At 41.0% G+C, this 18,808-nt stretch overlaps 1 protein-coding gene across 2 annotated transcripts in view; it reads right to left on the reverse strand.

The window, feature by feature from the left end:
• The window catches only part of rap1gds1 (RAP1, GTP-GDP dissociation stimulator 1), a 64,065-nt gene that overhangs the window by 18,812 nt on the left and 26,445 nt on the right, over nucleotides 1–18,808 (reverse strand). For both annotated transcript variants that reach the window (XM_033609695.2, XM_033609694.2), the window contains 3 exons: nucleotides 14,073–14,201; nucleotides 12,589–12,714; nucleotides 6,339–6,482 (listed from right to left, as the gene is read on the reverse strand). In XM_033609695.2, the coding sequence (XP_033465586.1) occupies nucleotides 6,339–6,482; nucleotides 12,589–12,714; nucleotides 14,073–14,201 (399 nt within the window). The remainder of the gene's footprint in view (nucleotides 1–6,338; nucleotides 6,483–12,588; nucleotides 12,715–14,072; nucleotides 14,202–18,808) is intronic.

The following is an 18,808-nucleotide window of genomic DNA, read 5'->3' on the forward strand; positions in this document are numbered from 1 at the left end:
ACAGAAATGACATGCCTTCAAGTAAATAAGATAAATAACATAAGAATATTTAGTTTGTTTAATAAAAGGACAAGGTATAGACCTGTTCTACAGGAAAGGTAACCTTAAATGACTTCTGTTGTGATCTGGTGCTATATAGAAAATTCAATTAAATACAATTAACGTGACCTTCAAGGGGGGCCGAGGGGTACCGTTTGAGGGGGTTGGAGGAACACTGCTTGTGGTTCTCAGTTCGGAGGACAATTAATAAAACCTTGTAGTTGTTGCCTAATGCTGTGTGCAGCCAGTGGTGCAGCAGGTGCTCAGTGGACTCTTTCTGCCCTGTGTTTCATCTCTCAGGCTACGTTAAAGGGATAGTGCACCCAAAAATAAAAATTCACCCATTATCTACTCACCCATATGACGATGGAGGCTCAGGTGAAGTTTTAGAGTCCTCACAACACTTGCGGAGATCCCAGGGGAGAGGGGGTAGCAACAAAACTCCACGCAAGACTCTTGCGCGAGACCGGGGCACAGCGTTCATGTGTGTTCACATGTTTTCGCTGGTCTCGCGCGCAAGCGTGCACACATGAACACGGTGCACAGAGAGGCAGTTAGAGCTGCAGGCTACAATGAAGCTAAAAACAGAGTTCAAATGACGTTTTTCCAAACAACTTTTTATGTCGGGGCTTCAGGACACTTGGATCACTACGGACAAGCAGTATGGAGATATTTTGTGGTTTCAATTATGTGTTTTTGGACGTTTGAATCTGGGGCGCCGTCAGCCTCCATTAGGTGGAGTTTTGTTGCTACCCCCTCTCCCCTTGGATCTCCGCAAGTGTTGTGAGGACTCTAAAACTTCACTTAATCCATAGTTTCTGGCTGTGAAATGATTTAACTGTCCACACATCCCAGCCTCAACAAGACATAAGGTCGCTTCTTCCAAACACGGGTAGCACCGCTCTGCAGCCACCTCTGAAGGGCATATTGCAGTGATCCACAGCAGGAACAGCCAGCAGTTCACATTCCCACTGTCACACCAGTCCTTATTCACCATAAAGCACATGCCTCCTCTGCTTCTCTCCCAGGATCCTCTGCTCTATCAGATAGTCATACGGAAAGAGAGCCTCCTGGTTGAATGGTGCTATCCCTTTTTTGGTGAATCAAAGGGACATTACAGTTCCTGATATCCTGATGGAAAATGATCATCCATTTCATTTTCAAACACCTGTAAAATGGCTAGTAGGATGTTAGCTCAGTTGGTGTCCGTTCTTCTCCATTTTTTCCTCGATGTTTACTAATGCTTACATTTAAAAAAAACTCGACCTGGCTGGCGAGCAGCTAGCTAGCAGAAGTTGTATTGGCAGGAGGAGAGTTTATAGACTGGTTAGCTGATGTCCTCATCTCGATGAGAGACTCGCAGTTACACACCACAACCGCCCAAAGCTAACCACATTAAGCACCATCAACACTTGCAAAATAAACAATAGAAGATAAATTTAGCACAAATTTAGCGGAACTGATAAAGAGGTGACTGGAAATGTCCACACCTATGGCATTTCCTATTGCATAAATTAGCCTAGTGGCTAGCTGACTTTTTTCTACTCTTAAGGCCAGGATAAATCACACATTAGACTTTAATGCTATTTTGTGGGGGCTTTATTGTCTTTATTATTTCTTGTTTCTTATCTTTGAAATAAAAAGTAAATAAAACCTTTGTTTCCACTGAGGGAAACTGTTGTTAGCCACTATTAGCCACTATAGCAGCATGCCACATATTAAGTCACAAACAGATTTTTCCCATCAGGACATAACAGAAAACTGTAACAGCAGTCAATTAACAGTATGGCTGTAAACGAAAGCCCTCCTGAGGATGTAATATAGGACTGTTGGCGGCCACAGCTCTGTCAGCGCTTATTGATTTTGAAAGAGCAGCGTCCAATGGGGAAACACCAGCACTTAGGTCATCACTCACTCTGACCAATGGTGTAACTTCATCGCTCACTTACAGACTTTCGCATTTACAGGACTGGCCTCATATTCTGCAGTCCAGCCAGAAAAATATTACATAATCTGATCCTGGCATTGGATGATGGCCAAAACATTGTTACAAAGTGCACACTACATTCAGTGTCTGCATACTAATAAAGACGATAGACAGAATGTAGCTGACCATTAAGTGCTAGTGGAACATGTGAATGAATTATTGCTTAATGGCTCATTAGATGTGTGAACTGTGGCACAGTGCTGCTTAACGTACAAGAATCAAAAGCATGACCACCATTAGGTGAACTGATGGGTCGAATCAGAGTAGGGGCAGAGTCCCCTATGTATATTTATAACACACACGTTCAGGTCTATTAATACTCGACATCAGTGCTGGACAGACGACTGCACATCTATATTTATGGTCACATACAGTACAGGCCAAAAGTTTGGACACACCTTCTCATTCAATGCGTTTTCTTTATTTTCATTACTATTTACATTGTAGATTCTCACTGAAGGCATCAAAACTATGAATGAACACATGTGGAGTTATGTACTTAACAAAAAAAGGTGAAATAACTGAAAACATGTTTTATATTCTAGTTTCTTCAAAATAGCCACCCTTTGCTCTGATTACTGCTTTGCACACTCTTGGCATTCTCTCCATGAGCTTCAAGAGGTAGTCACCTGAAATGGTTTCCACTTCACAGGTGTGCCTTATCAGGGTTAATTAGTGGAATTTCTTGCTTTATCAATGGGGTTGGGACCATCAGTTGTGTTGTGCAGAAGTCAGGTTAATACACAGCCGACAGCCCTATTGGACAACTGTTAAAATTCATATTATGGCAAGAACCAATCAGCTAACTAAAGAAAAACGAGTGGCTATCATTACTTTAAGAAATGAAGGTCAGTCAGTCCGGAAAATTGCAAAAACTTTAAATGTGTCCCCAAGTGGAGTCGCAAAAACCATCAAGCGCTACAACGAAACTGGCACACATGAGGACCGACCCAGGAAAGGAAGACCAAGAGTCACCTCTGCTTCTGAGGATAAGTTCATCCGAGTCACCAGCCTCAGAAATCGCAAGTTAACAGCAGCTCAGATCAGAGACCAGATGAATGCCACACAGAGTTCTAGCAGCAGACCCATCTCTAGAACAACTGTTAAGAGGAGACTGCGCGAATCAGGCCTTCATGGTCAAATAGCTGCTAGGAAACCACTGCTAAGGAGAGGCAACAAGCAGAAGAGATTTGTTTGGGCCAAGAAACACAAGGAATGGACATTAGACCAGTGGAAATCTGTGCTTTGGTCTGATGAGTCCAAATTTGAGATCTTTGGTTCCAACCGCCGTGTCTTTGTGAGACGCAGAAAAGGTGAACGGATGGATTCCACATGCCTGGTTCCCACTGTGAAGCATGGAGGAGGAGGTGTGATGGTGTGGGGGTGTTTTGCTGGTGACACTGTTGGGGATTTATTCAAAATTGAAGGCACACTGAACCAGCATGGCTACCACAGCATCCTGCAGCGACATGCCATCCCATCCGGTTTGCGTTTAGTTGGACGATCATTTATTTTTCAACAGGACAATGACCCCAAACACACCTCCAGGCTGTGTAAGGGCTATTTGACCAAGGAGGAGAGTGATGGAGTGCTGCGGCAGATGACCTGGCCTCCACAGTCACCGGACCTGAACCCAATCGAGATGGTTTGGGGTGGGCTGGACCGCAGAATGAAGGCAAAGGAGCCAACAAGTGCTAAACACCTCTGGGAACTCCTTCAAGACTGTTGGAAAACCATTTCAGGTGACTACCTCTTGAAGCTCATGGAGAGAATGCCAAGAGTGTGCAAAGCAGTAATCAGAGCAAAGGGTGGCTATTTTGAAGAAACTAGAATATAAAACATGTTTTCAGTTATTTCACCTTTTTTTGTTAAGTACATAACTCCACATGTGTTCATTCATAGTTTTGATGCCTTCAGTGAGAATCTACAATGTAAATAGTCATGAAAATAAAGAAAACGCATTGAATGAGAAGGTGTGTCCAAACTTTTGGCCTGTACTGTATATATCCATCTATCCATCCATTCATTCTCTAACCGCTTGTCCTCTCGTGGGTCGCGGGGGGGCTGGAGCCTATCCCAGCTGACATTGGGCGAGAGGCAGGGTACACCCTGGACAGGTCGTCAGACTATCGCAGGGCTGACACATAGAGACAGACAATCATTCACACCTACAGACAATTTAGAGTCACCAATTAACCTATCCCCAATCTGCATGTCTTTGGACTGTGGGAGAAATCCCACATTGACATGGGGAGAACATGCAAACTCCGCACAGAAAGGCTCCCACACCCGGGATTGAACCAGGAACCCTCTTGCTGTAAGGCGACAGTGCTAACCACCACACCACTGTGCCACCCACATATATATTTGTATAGGTTATAATAAATGCAGGGATAATCTTTCCTCTGATGACCTTGCACATTTGGCTGCAGGGATGTGTGCTGCAACAGAAGTATGAATTTTTAATTACTGTTACACAAGCTTTTTTTAGTTCACATTCGGGGAGAATTTGAATATGCTGCTTGTGGACACAGTGTGCTCTGCAACTGGATTAATGTATATTTTGAATATTTTAAAATACATTTTGCTGTTAAATATTTTATGACAGAACACAATGTGATAGTAAAACACCTTGTTAGTAGATAACCCTGGCCCCATGTGTTGGACGGGCCCCGAGGTGTTTACTAGGGATTGGGGGGGATGATACAGAGTAGTATCTCATTATCTTAAAGGATCTTTAAGTCTTCCTAAGCTTGAAAAGTTTTTGTCACATACAGCAACATCTCCTCACGATCCACTAGCTACATGTCCTCTGAATATGCTGTGAAAAAGTCTGGTTTTGTGGACATTGTGGTCCAGGCTGCACCAACCAGCCAGCGCAAAACCAGCGAAAGCAAGCACACACACACGCGAACGCGGTGCCCATGTCTCACGGTCTCGCACAAGCGCGCACACGTGAACGCGGTGCACAGAGAGGCAGTTAGAGCTGCAGGCTACAATGAGGCTAAAAACAGAGTTTAAATGACGTTTTTCCAAACAACTTTTTATGTCGGGGCTTCAGGACACTTAGATCAGACGAGCAGTATGGAGATATTTTGTGGTTTCAATTATGTGTTCTTGGACGTTTGAATCTGGAGTGCCATAAGCCTCCATTAGATGGAGTTTTGTTGCTACCTCCTCTCCCCTTGGATCTCCGCAAGTGTTGTGAGGACTCTAAAACTTCACCTGAGCCTCCATCAGCATGAGGGTGAGTAGATAATGGGTGAATTTTCATGTTGGGTGCACTATCCCTTGAACAGGTGTGTAAATCCAGGGTAACTAGCAGCTACCACTCACTCATGACAGAGTCACAGGACGAGGGGGGGAGGGGCGAGCTAGCTCCATTGTGTTTGATAACATTGTTGAACGTAAACAGAAATGACGCCCAACGGTGCTTAGCATGCCTTTAAGTGGTGATACTCTATCAATACACAGAAGGCGAAATCAATCTTCTCTCATATACATTATTAATTTTTGCAAATACACACACACACAAAGGCTTTTGTTGTTGTTACATGCTAAAAACACGGGAACCCAGGTATGTGACTCTGTCCTGACGTTTTTTTCAATGACACAGCCAAACCTAAGCTCTACAGAGAAGTGAAGCATAAATTTGAGGAATCTATGAGTACAGCAGGAAGGGTGGCATTAACTTGTGACACCTGGACTTCAAGGTCAATGGATTCATATGTGATTATAATGGCATATTATCTCACAGAGGACTGGTGACTGCTGTCTCACATTTTCCAAGCTAGAGCAGCACACGAAAGTCACATCAGAGCAAACATTGCAGACCTCATGCAAAATGCAGCACAAGAATGGAGGACTATGGTTGTAACAGACAACACTTCTAACATGGGTGTTGCCATTCAGTTAGTGGGATTTCGCATGTGAAGTGTTTTTCACTCATGCTCTTAATCTGGCCTCACAGAGGGTGTTAAATCCGCCAACAGTTCAGTTTGTCAGGTGTATGCAGCATTTCTGACAGGTTTTATGATGGTGCTGGTCAGTCTGTCTGCTTTGCATCACATTTTGCTGCAATAAAAATGATTTAAGTCAATGAACAGACTGAAAACTTTATCTTATGAGATAAAACTGATGTTGACAAAGTTTTCCTTTGGGGAAATAATTTGCAGTTGAAAAAAAAAGGTAATAAATAGCAATATATTTTATTGCAATACTTAGTATATAGTAATAATATTGTATTGTGACCTAAGTATTGTGATAATATCATATTGTAGGTCCACTGGTGATTCCCACCCCTAGTGTTTACCTCCCAGCAGGAGTAGAACCATGAGGTCTGAGGCAGTCTTGAGCTGGGCAATGTCCTCCTCCCTCTCTCCATCCACAGTCTGAGCCACCACTTCCAGGAGACACTCCACCAAGCCCGCCTCCACCAGCTGGAGCTTTATCACATCTGGCAGGGGAAGGAGGATGAGATGTTGAGAGAGGACTGAAACACACACTGCTGCTGCAATGCAGTGGTGCATCATATGATATGCATCATATGACGCAGTTAACACACATATGGGAATCTTCACAGCCACACACACAGACCTGACTGCAAAGCATGTGAAGCATAAAAATGAAATTTTGGTTAGTTAGTCAAGCTTTACTTAGTCAGGATGTCTCATTAGCCAAGTTTCCATCCAAATACAACACAAATTCTAACCAAGTTTACAGAAAATCAATTTCAGTCCACTACCTTAATGTGAATATTACATGAATATTACATGCATTGAGATAAACAGCTGGTGGAGCCGATTTTCCAGTCACATGCCATTAAATTGCAGAAAAAGTGGGAACAACAAGATGACATCATTAAAAGAGCTTAGGTCAAACCTCAGATGATGGAAAACCATGTGGAAATATGACTTCTGTTTGTTTGGTTATTCATTTGAGGAAGGTTTCAGTCTCCTCATCACTTCAACCATATCTAATGTTTTATTCTGATGCAATTTTAAGTCTCTTCAGTAAATTGGAAGCTGTATTTAGTTTTAGTCACTTGCTTCATATATGTCAGATTTATTCAATAAGTCTGTGTCCATCCTGCATTTATTGTTGCAACAGACTTTTTCACCTCTGCCAAACATAAAAACTTTTTTTGCGATATTTGGGTTTTTTCCAAATTTTCAGCATTTCTATCCAACTGTCTTTGTGACCACACTGAATATGCAATCCAGCAGTGGTGAAATGTAACTGAGTGCTTGAGGTACTTACGCTTTACTTGACTAGTTCCATTTCATATAACGCTATACTTCTACCCTCACTACATCTCGGGGAAATTTGGTACTCCATAAGATTTTTTTGACAGCCTTAGTTACTTTTCAGTTTCAAATTTTACATACAAAACATGTAAAGACTTTTATAAAATCTGATGCATTATCATAGATTTAACTACCAAACTATATTTGAGGAGATTAAAATTAGCTCCACCTCCACTGCCTGCAATATCTAAGTGTTGCTTAAATGTTACTGGATCCATAATAATGATCTCATAATAAGATATCAGACTGACAAGGGCAATTCTGCATAATGCATACTTTTACTGTTGATTCTTTAAGTAAATTTTGTTGCAAATACTTCTGTCCTTTAACTTAAGTCAAATTTACCATACAGGACTATTACTGTTAACTCACCTAGCACAACTAAGCTAGCTAACATTGCAGCTCAACCGTGGAGGAGGCTATTCATGTTTACATATCACGCTATCAGGAGCAGGAGCCTCTCATCTATGAGTACATGCACGCTTCCTTCTGTTTACGTTTTTGCTGGTATCCGGTGTAGTTGTCCAGCAGATAAGAACATCAACGGCCAAAATGTGCAGTCTGAAAAATGCCAATTAAACATAGCCTAATATTATGTGATCTACAAGATATGTTGCCAAGACAACTTACATATAAATAAATATTATGCAGACCAGGGGTCGTGTTAACCAGATATTCTGGGTCATTGACAGTTTTTTTTACAACATGACCGGAAAATCTGAAGGCCGTCGGTCATTTGACCGGTTGCAATTACCACCCCTGCCCCCTTGGCGGCAGAGTGCACAGTCAGTGGTTTAAGTGGCTGCCGTTTTCACACTGCAGAGAAAAAGTCATTCATCTGCTTCATGTAGCATTGTTAACATAACGGCCTTGACACATCAGATGCGTTAGTGCCGCAGAAGTCCTGCGAGAATACTCGCAGGTGCTTGACTGTCCACACAGGCAGCGCATTTCTCCTGCGCTCTCCGCGCCGGTTAAACATCGACTCCACTCGTCTGTTCCCGTCAGTACTCGTTTTTTCACTTCAACAGGTCATTTTAAACATGGGTAAGTCCATATTTTAATCGTTTTTTATAACGTAATAAGTTAATGACAATTTGTCATTGCATGTCCATGTATTGAGCGTGTTGGATTAACACTGAATGAATAGGGCATATTGTTCTGACCATTTTATTTATGAAGTTATGTCTGTAGGCTCAGTGACACAAAGTTAAAATTGTAATGAAGTGATTAGGGTATTGAAAAATGTGTTCGGTTATGCACTGTTGTGTTATTTTAAATTATAAACATGGTATTCCCTCACGTTCCTCAGTGCATGCTGTAGTTTTTATTTTGAAAATTGGCCGGATTCTCTTGTCTTTTCTGTGTCCGACTTCCTGTTTGGTACGATTCGCTCTATCCAGCTTGACAGAAGCGCTCACGGCTCGCGTGTAGACCAGACGCCGAACTGAAGCACTGCAGTGTGTGGATGTCTGTTCATCTTTTCGTTCATGTCCTTATTAATGCACACTTTATAACTTGCTTGTTGGATTTATTAAAAACGAACGAATGAAAACTAAATGTCTTTGAATATCTTTATTATAATTTAAAAACGAAAATTAAAATGACCGGTAAAAACAGATTATGACCGGATTTTTACAACCCTGGTGGTAAAAATGACCGGCGACAAAAAAGTCTAGCGCAACCTCTGATGCAGACCAAATTTCATTGATCTATCTATCTACTCTCTTTAGTGTCCACACACCTTCTCATTCTACATATACAGAGAGGTATACCAGTGGCTTTACAGCCTACATTTTATTTAACTTAGAGTCTAACAGAGTTGTATTATTGATTATCTCAAACCCCCACGGTCAATTTGGTCGTTGCGACAGTGCGACGCAACACCACTGACGCTAAAAAAAACCCAAATCTATCTGTTGCCTCTTTAAAAGGTTATTTCATAAATGTGTATGATTAAATGTATGCTCATTCAAAGGCAGTGCAATGAAGGACTGAATGACTTTAAAACAGTCCAGTTATGTGTTTTATTGTGTAGATATCTTTATTTCCCTGGCACATAAGGGTGAATAAATAGGAATGTAAATCACTGGTTTCATCACGATACGATACAATATCGATACTTTGGACAACAATACAATATTTGCCAATATTACAAAGTCTGCCACTATACGATTTTGATTCCATGTGGTTCAGGGGCCTGCAATGAAAATGAGGCGATATAATATTTCCATTTATCAATATCGGTTACAAAACAATCTGCCACCCCTTTCTTTTTAATTATGGCAATAATAGATTAAAACAATACATAAATAATAAGTGCAGTAAAGTTTACTTAAAATTGACTCCACCAACACACATAAAATAGCACATGGAATAAGTTAACTTTCAGGGCTTTCTGCCAGAGAGCCCTTTATAAAAGAAATGTTTTAATTTTAACCCACATCATGACCTGTTCCCTAAAATGTCAGGTCTATCTGGCTTAAAGCCCTGTAGGCAAACTTCACCCAACATGTAAATTTAATCACTTCATAGGATGGGATAGGATGATGTTTCGGGCGGAAGGGCCTTGCGCCCGAAACGTCACCCATCCTATGAAGTGATAAAATTTTATTTGCATTGGAGCTTTTCTGGTGTGCGGACTTCTTTTCCTTTATTTTAGATGTTTGACTTTTTTGTCCAGCACCCAATCCTTATTTTTGGATGTGCGCGCTTCCTCGTTTGTATTAAACTTCACCCAACAGCCATAAAACATGGATTAACAACAAGATATTTTGACAAAAGTATCAAATTCAGCTCAGTAATAACTGTTAGGGTTCAGAGTCACCCATTATTAGCTTACGCATGTTTACAATGCATAAATTAGCCCAGCAGCTAGCAGACTTTCTTCCTCTATTAATAGCCGAACATTGTTGAAACAATATAGCTAATGTTGCTATAGTGAGAAGTTAGCAGAGCGAGATGCGTGTACATCGTGTTTTATCTCATAATGGTATTGTTTACATACTGCATGTGCTTTGTCTGTTGACCCATATTTTCTAGAAATCGATAATATTTCAACTCTACTCATTTATTTCAGAGTAAATATCTTTAACCTCATTGTATTTGTTTTGGCTTCTTGTCACCTGCCTGCCGCTGTTTGATTGTGACACAAATTTCAAAATAAGGGCGTAACCCAAAGATAACGATATGGATAAATGTTTTCACTTCGCATTGATGATATTGGATTGTTGATCATTAAATCGATATATCAATACAGATCGATGGATTCTTACACCCCTAGTAATAAATAACAAAAACAATATAAACAACAACAAAAACCATCAGTATCAGTTATCAGCCAAATTGTTACTATAAATATTGGTATCGGCCCAGAATTTCACAATAAGTGCATCTCTATAATTTATAGACCAAATGATCAATCAAAAAAGTAATTGGCAGTATAACTGACAGAAAAGTTACAGTCCCCTTTATTTATGATTGTCTGCACTTTAAAAAATGACTTTATAATTTCCCTTTGATGTAAGGACAATAGAGTGAATTACTAAAAAATTAAGCACTCAGGGCTCTAGTTTCCCAGCGCAGCGCAGGGTGGCTAACCCCGCGCAGAGCTAGTTTCGAGCAGCGCAACCCGAGGCGCGCTCAGTTTGGTAGTTTGGCAGACCGAGGTGCGCTGAGATGGGTGTGGCGGCGCAGCAGGGGGATGTGTCGACAGATCCAGCTTGGCGCAGTGACAGTTTCGTGCCAAAAGGCTTCACCAAAGGTGCGCTAAAAGCTCGCCAGCTGAAACCACATCTACTGTCAGCGCAGGCGGAGCGCAGCTGGTGTAAGCCGAAGTTTGGCTGACTGGCGGACAGTGCGCACACGTCACCAAAACCTCACAGGCAGGTTTCCAGGATATCAGGCACATTAACGATGCAATAAATAGCCACAAAACCACTATTCAATACAACTATCTGCAATCAGCACATAAATCTATCTCTATATCGACTGTCCCGTCGCATCTGATGTCAGATCAAAGGGGACTGGCACCGTTTGGCACGTTTGGCACGCGTAACGGAAACCCAACCTGAACACAGCAAACTACTGAGTTCACATCCCTCTCAGCCAAACACAAACAGCCACAGCATCAGATAGGGAGTATATATTCAGCATCATCTTAGAAAAGTCAAAAGAAAAGAAACAAAGTGAGACTGCAAGAGAGAGCGCGCGCGCACGAGAGAAACGTAACATTGATTTACAATTGTGGTGACCTCCTCCCAGGCTACCTTTGCATCATCAGCCCGTGGAGGTCTGCTCGCAGTTCCGTATATTCAGACACTGCGAGCTTGGACCTCCCGGACCAAAACATCGGTTTCCTCCTGGAAGAAGTTTGGCCGTCTGATGCTGCTGCTCTCTTCTGCCATGGCGAATTGAGTAAACTCTCATTACACCTTCACGCGGCGCATTTAAGGGCGAGGAGAGGGGCTCATTTGATTGGTGTAATGTGTGTAAAACCCACTCCACGCCTTCTCTCCTCCCTCTTTCCGACTTGCTCAGGTAGGAGGGACGGAGGTGGGAAAGAGGAGTAGCTGCGCCAGGCCAAACTTGCAAAATCCGCCTGGCCACTCCCTGTTGGTGAAGCGTAGGTGCGCTGCGCCTCCGCCTCGCCCGGTCTGCCAAACTAGAGCCCTAAGAGGTAAGGTTCTATGTTATGCCTGTCTACCCATCATACCTCAGACTTTTTCACACAAGTATTCAATTGTTGTCTCTATAAATCTAATGAAGAAGATGCAGTGTGACAGATGAAAGAGATGGGGAGAGAGAGAGAGAGAGGGAGAGAGAGGTTTCTCTAGAGTAAAGTAGGACGTTGTCCTGGAGACTGACAATGTAGGAGCACCCAATGTGCACAGAATGATGATAACAACAATAAGTAAGATGCTCTCCTTGCTGCCGACACACACACCCACGCACGCACACACGCACGCACGCACGCACACACACACACACACACACACACACACACACAGAAATGTTTAAAAAAGAGCAGCTGAGCAAATACAGGAGCTGTATGCCATGACTGTGCAGTTAACAGCTAGCCTGGAAAGCATGACTCACACTGAGAGGATCATTTACATGACTTTCATCTGCAGGCATGAGAGAACACTGCAGTCTCTCACTGTTTTCTCCTTAAATCTTGACACTTCCCACACAGTGGATAATGGTCTTTTGTAAAACTTAATAATGATAAAAAAGATCAAAGAATAATCTCATTACCATTTTCTGCAAGGGGAGCCAGAACCTCAAAAATCATTTCCTTCTTCTCATGCTCTGTCTGCTTCTGGAACAGACGCACCAGCTCCTCAGCAATATTGGTGGAGGCAAACTGCTCTTTGCTGGACTCTGAAAATACCAAAGGAGAATCACAGGCGTGTCATGAAAGTGAAGATATCCTCTCCCCTACATGGACATCTTCTGTGCATTCACTTGAGGTTAATAGTGATATCTTCCTCTGAGGAGTGAAGCCATTTCTAGGCCCTGCAGGAGGAACTCTTAGCCACAGCAGGTCCAACTCAAATCATAACAAGTCACCCCCTTTCAAAGGCAGTATAAACTCAGGTCACAGTGATTTTCAATTTTATTTTTAAGATTTTTTTATTTCTAGACAGAAAAACTAGAATTACCGCTTTGCTGTTTTATGCCTCCGCAAACTAGTTGAGTTGGAGTTACAGTTTACATCCATGTCTATGAAAACATAGATGCTTGACATACATCTTCCCCCCAGCAGCACAGATGATCTATACAATCAGCACAGTTTCAAGGTGGACAACCAAGATCAGTGTCACCAATTCAGTATCTCACCAAATGTCTTCCCTTCTGTTTCTGAGATACTACCATTGAGTAAATATTGACCTTTGACTGCTTAATTCCTATCAGGTCATTCTTGAGTCCAAGTGGATGTCTGTGCCAAATTTGGGGGAATTTCCGTCAAGACCTTCTTAAGATATCGTGTTTACAAGAATAAGACTAATGCATGGTCACAGTAATCTTTGACTGTCAAAACCTTTTCAGTTCATCCTGGAGCCCAAGTGGATGCTTGTGCTAAATTTGGGGGGAATTACCATTAAGGCCTTCTTAAGATACTGTGTTAAAAGAATGAGACAAATGCATGGTCACAGTGACCTTTGACCACAAAACTCTAATCAGTTCATCCTTGAGTCCAAGTGGATTTTTGTGTCTAATTTGAAAAAATTCCCTAAAGGCGTTCTTAAGATATCGCCTTCAAGAGAAAGAGACAGATGAGGTCATAATGACCTTGACGTTTGACCACCTAAATATAATTAGTTCATTATTAATTTGTGGTGGATGTTTGTGCCAAATTTAAAGAAATTCCCTCAGGGCTATCTTGAAATATTGCATTCATGAGAGAGGGAAAGACAGACAAACGCATGGACAGACAACTTGAAAACATAATGCTCCCAGCCACGGCTATCGCTGGCGCACACTCATAAAATGATATTTGGATATACACCAGAAATTTTCCCATTATCTCCAAGCCTCTGAGTGGGCTAGTTTTTGTGGGTTTGATTGATTAAAACCGCTTCCGCTCGGACCATGGTGAGATGATGCCGACAGACCAAAATGATACAAATTACAGTATTTAACGGTAAATAAAGTTTAAGAGATCTAGGTAAGATGTTAATGATACTGTTCACTATTTTGGAATGGATGATAGGTTTTAAGTATTCAGGTATACTCACCAAGCTCAGCTAAATTCCCAAAGGCAATCAGACACATTTCTGTCAGGGCTATGTTGTGGGAATGGATGCCCAGAAGCTTTACCAGAGTAGGAATCACACCCATATTGATCAGCTGAGCTTGTAAGGAATCTGCAAGAAAAGATACAGAAAGTGACAGGCAGTCAATCTGTTGTTCTAAACCTAACGTAGAGCTGAGGCTGAGGAGCTCAACACAAAAACATGAGATTTATTGCTTGAAAGCTGACTGGTTATAATTTAAAAAAAAACTTTGTATAAAACTGATTTTATAAAGATGATTTTTTAAAACATGTTACTTTACAACATTGTATCCCGTAAAGTAGAGGATACAATTGTGGGACCATAAAGCAAGACTACATCACTTTGAAAGGAATAACGCATATTTCCCCTCAAAATTGAAAAGATTAATTAATGACCAACAAAATCTTTTACTGATGCAATACACCAAGTGATTTTGTTGCTCCAACCTCAAGGCCTGGTCACACCACAAAGTTGTACAGCAAAATTAATCTGGCAAACTATCGCAAGACCTAAAAGGTCCTTGGAGGCTCACAACACTATCTGAATAAACCGTTATATCCCTTTTGTTTAACCAGAAAAGGCCAAGAAACTGCCATCTCATAACCACCTGACACCTAATTTAAGCATGCATAAAGCCTGCATATCTTAACACGTAACTGGGTAAATTACAGGTTTATTTCAACTAAACTGGAATTGGTGATTGTCAGAGAAGTGGAAAGAGGAATCAAGACCGTTTCTGTGAGTTTTATTTTGTTTCTGTCGACTTTAAATGAAGTGTATTTTAAGATAATTTATTCAAATCGAGTTTTGTAGGTTTGACAATAGTTATCTTGGGGCTGTTCCTGGTTTAGGAGCTTGGCTGCAGTGCTCTCGCTTAATACTAGACCAATTTTAAAAAAAAACCAACATATTGTTCTCATTGGTCATTTGGACACAATAACATGGAAAAATAGATTCGGGTTGAAAATCACCCTTTACCTCTGGATTTTTTTTTTTTTAGTTTTTCTGACGAGCAGAGAGCCACACAAAAACTCTTCAGTATGGTAGCAAATACTTTGAGTTTCTCTTTAGCATAAAAGGATATTACAACTCCAACTGTATCTATTGAAGAGGGAAACTAAAGCTCCCTGAGTTAACAAGTTTACTAACGATCAGTTAGCAAACTTGTTAGCTTAGCTCAGTTGCTGGTGGAACAATAAGTTCACACTCTTTATTCGAAAGAAGTAGTTGGACCATCGACTCCTGTCTCATAACTGTCTGCAAACCATTTTTCTTATGTGGAGCAGTTTACACTGCAACAAAAGAAGTTATAAAAGAGAATGGTGACGTGCAGCTAATAAGCTACTATAGCATCCTCCATTCTGGACTCTCCATCTCCTCAGCATGGTCACGGTGGCGTGCATGCGTGAATTTGCTGGATAAGTCACCAAAGTTGAAACTGATGCTAAGAAATTGCCCAGATTTACTTTGCCATTACAAGGGAACCCACCAATTGTGGCAGTTTAATTGGAATGAACTGAAACCACTGAAAGATTTCACAGTGTTGAAAGCTTCGGTGTAAGCAGGCCTTTGCTTATGCTGGTATGACCAGTAGCTTATGGTGGCTACTGATAGTAAGCATTAGATTTGTTATGCATTTGACACACTGGGTCAGTTTGCTGATTTATGACACTCCTTGTGCTACTACATTTAGCATTCATCATCATGCATCATTGACATTTGTGCGTTACTTTTTAGAAGTTACGAGTTACATTGGCTGTGCATTCACACTGTAATTAAGTAACCAAAAATCCATTCCTCCATTCCAATTGGGGAAATCTCAGTCCATTTTTGACACAGAATTAAATTTACCAGAATCCATAGTAACAAATCCAACAAGGCTGGGGTCTGGTCAATTACGACTACAATTAAACTCTTGAAATTGTGAATTATTATATAATGCAGGTTTATACAAACCTGCATTAAATTGTAATTCACCTGGCATCTAGGCCCCCTAAACACATTTCAGGTTCCCAAAAGATTCAGTCAAAGCAGTGGAGATGCATTTGTCATTTGATGGGAAGAAGTGATAGAGCTTTTAGGCTTGCCTGGAGAACAAAAAAATAATTTAGAATCGTTTGAAAGCCAGAGTGAATGAATCAATGGTGGAGAAAGACAAGAGCAGGTAGATGAGCAGAACAGAAAGGAGAATGGAAAAGTAGCTGCAGACACATTCAGTTTGTACACAATATGCCCCTACAAACCACGCCTACCGCTAGTACAAGACAAGTGACATGCAGCAAAGGGCCACAGGCTGGAGTCGAACCCAGGCCGCTGCGGCAACAGCCTTGTACATGGGGCGCCTGCTCTACCACTAAGCCACCGACACCCTACCCCTACTCTCTTTTCACCTAATACATAGCTGGCTAAACACTAATTTAGTATTTTCTTCAGAGCTTCCACTCTCAGGCAAAGAGGCGAGGGGGGCTGATCGTAAACTGAGGTGTGTATGGTGGGCGAGTCATGTAGCTAGCGAGCGGGTCACGTAGCTGCTCTAGCGGCAGCTATACCTACTGGCAAGGAACCCAAATAGTAAATGCAATAACTGCAGGAAGTTTGTGTAAAATGAACAATATGGTTGAATTTTTAGCAGATTATTTCCTGTTAATATTGCATTAGGGATGAGCTTTCCTAATATTTTTAGGAACTTTATATACAGTTTTTTCTGTGTTATTTTTTTTAACAATCGTATGTACTTAATAAGCTTCTTTTTGACAAATCCAGGGTTTTCTTCTTGCTGGCACATGGCCCTTGTTCATTTACATCTTTGGTTTTAAACTGCTTACTCTTCTCATGCTGTCTCGCAGAGCACGAAGGCTCTGTGAAATATAGCTTGTGTTCAGGCTTTCACCGTGCCCTTTACCTGTGAGATCGTTTTTAGGTTTATATTTTGAGTAATAATCTAAACTTTAAAAATACCAATTTAATTTGGTTTTCTTCTGAGAAATGAATGAAATGCTGAGATGTTAGCTTACTGTATATTAAAAAAAGGTTTTCTTACACACCTGTAAATCAAAAAGACTTCATGACCCCCAGTGAAGCTTTGACAACCCCAAGGGAGTCGGGACCCCCAGTTTGGGAACTTGTGGCCTAGGGCCTGAATGTGCTAGGTCTGACTGTTAATATGTGACATTGCCCTCACTGAGGATAAAGGTTGCTAAGGCTACACACAGAACCTGTACAATGGCTGTCATTGGCAAACCTTAAATATACTTATGTCTTTGAGATCCTTTGTAACTGATGCAGTGTTAGTAAGCAGGGAGTTGTCTCAACATTAGCTAGATATGAAGAGTCAGCGAGATGCTGAAAGCTGCTGAAAGCTGCAGAAAGCCATAAAAAGTCATCCATTTTATTAGCTTAACCCAAAAGCCCGCATCACCCAGCCAAACAGATCCAACCATCGATCGGTGCCAAAAGACACTTGGCAGAAGACCTGAGTCCATCAGATCACATACTTGCTACTGTCAACAAGCTTCACTGTCACAAAGACACAAACTGTAGCATAGTGAAGGAGAAAAAGATGCAGGGACACGGTGGAGGGGAAATTCATCTCTCTTACCTCTTTAAACTGGAAAAACAGTTGATCATAAAAATTTCATAGCAGATATTTCAGAATGTCCACAGATAGCAATGTAGATACATTAAGACAGACGTGCAAGAAGTAGTATATTGTTTGTACGCTGTGGGATAAACGGCAACCTTTTTCAGCATGGAAACAGAAGTCTGGGTAAAATTACTTCATTCTGTGCTCTCCTTTACAAATGATACTTAATTGTTTAAAATCTGTACAGAGCTAAAAAAAAAAAAAAAAAGATCAGGCTTATTTTTACTTTCTATTTGTATAAATGTATTTCTAAAACATTTTACACCAGTTACTCCACAGGTTCATTATTATGGCCCTACAAACTAAAGAAACAGTTCAACAATTTGGAAAATAAGCTTGTTTGATTTCTTTTAAAGAATAGAGCTGAGAAGATTGTAAATCTCATGTCTGTGTTCAGTGCGAAACAGGAATGAGGACATGGTTAGCCTAGCTTAGCATAAAGACTAAAAGAAGGGGGAAAGCGCTAGCCTGGCTCTGTCTAAAGTTCAAAAATATATACCTCACAACAAAGTTAAAGCTCACTTATCAGCATGTTGTATCTTATTTGTTTCATCAGTGCACAAACAGAAATGCAACAAGACAAAGAGTCAACTGCCACGCAGCAGGTCTATGATACTGTGCTTATGCACAGCGGTGCTTTGAGCACGTGTTTACATGTTGATGTATAGCAGATAACGTTTACTATGATTGCTACCTTAGTTTAGGATGTTAGCATGCTAACTATGGCTAATTAGCACATAACAAAGTAGGGCTGGGCAATATATTATTATATTATATTGATATCATGATATGAAACTTCATATTGTCTTTAGATTTTTGATATCCCAGTATTGTAAGTGTTGTCTTCTGAATTTAGAGGCTGCATTACAGTAAAGTGATGTAATTGTCTAAACTTACCAGAATGTTGTGGCTGCTCTATAATTAGCCTTTACCCACTTAGTCATTATATCCACATTACTGATTATTATCAAAAAAACTCATTGTGTAAATACAACATTGTTGCAATATCAATATTGAGGTATTTGATTACAAATACCGTGATATTTGATGTTCT

The sequence above is a fragment of the Epinephelus lanceolatus genome, chromosome 22 (assembly GCF_041903045.1).
Source record: "Epinephelus lanceolatus isolate andai-2023 chromosome 22, ASM4190304v1, whole genome shotgun sequence".
Classification (NCBI taxonomy): Eukaryota; Metazoa; Chordata; class Actinopteri; order Perciformes; family Serranidae; genus Epinephelus; species Epinephelus lanceolatus.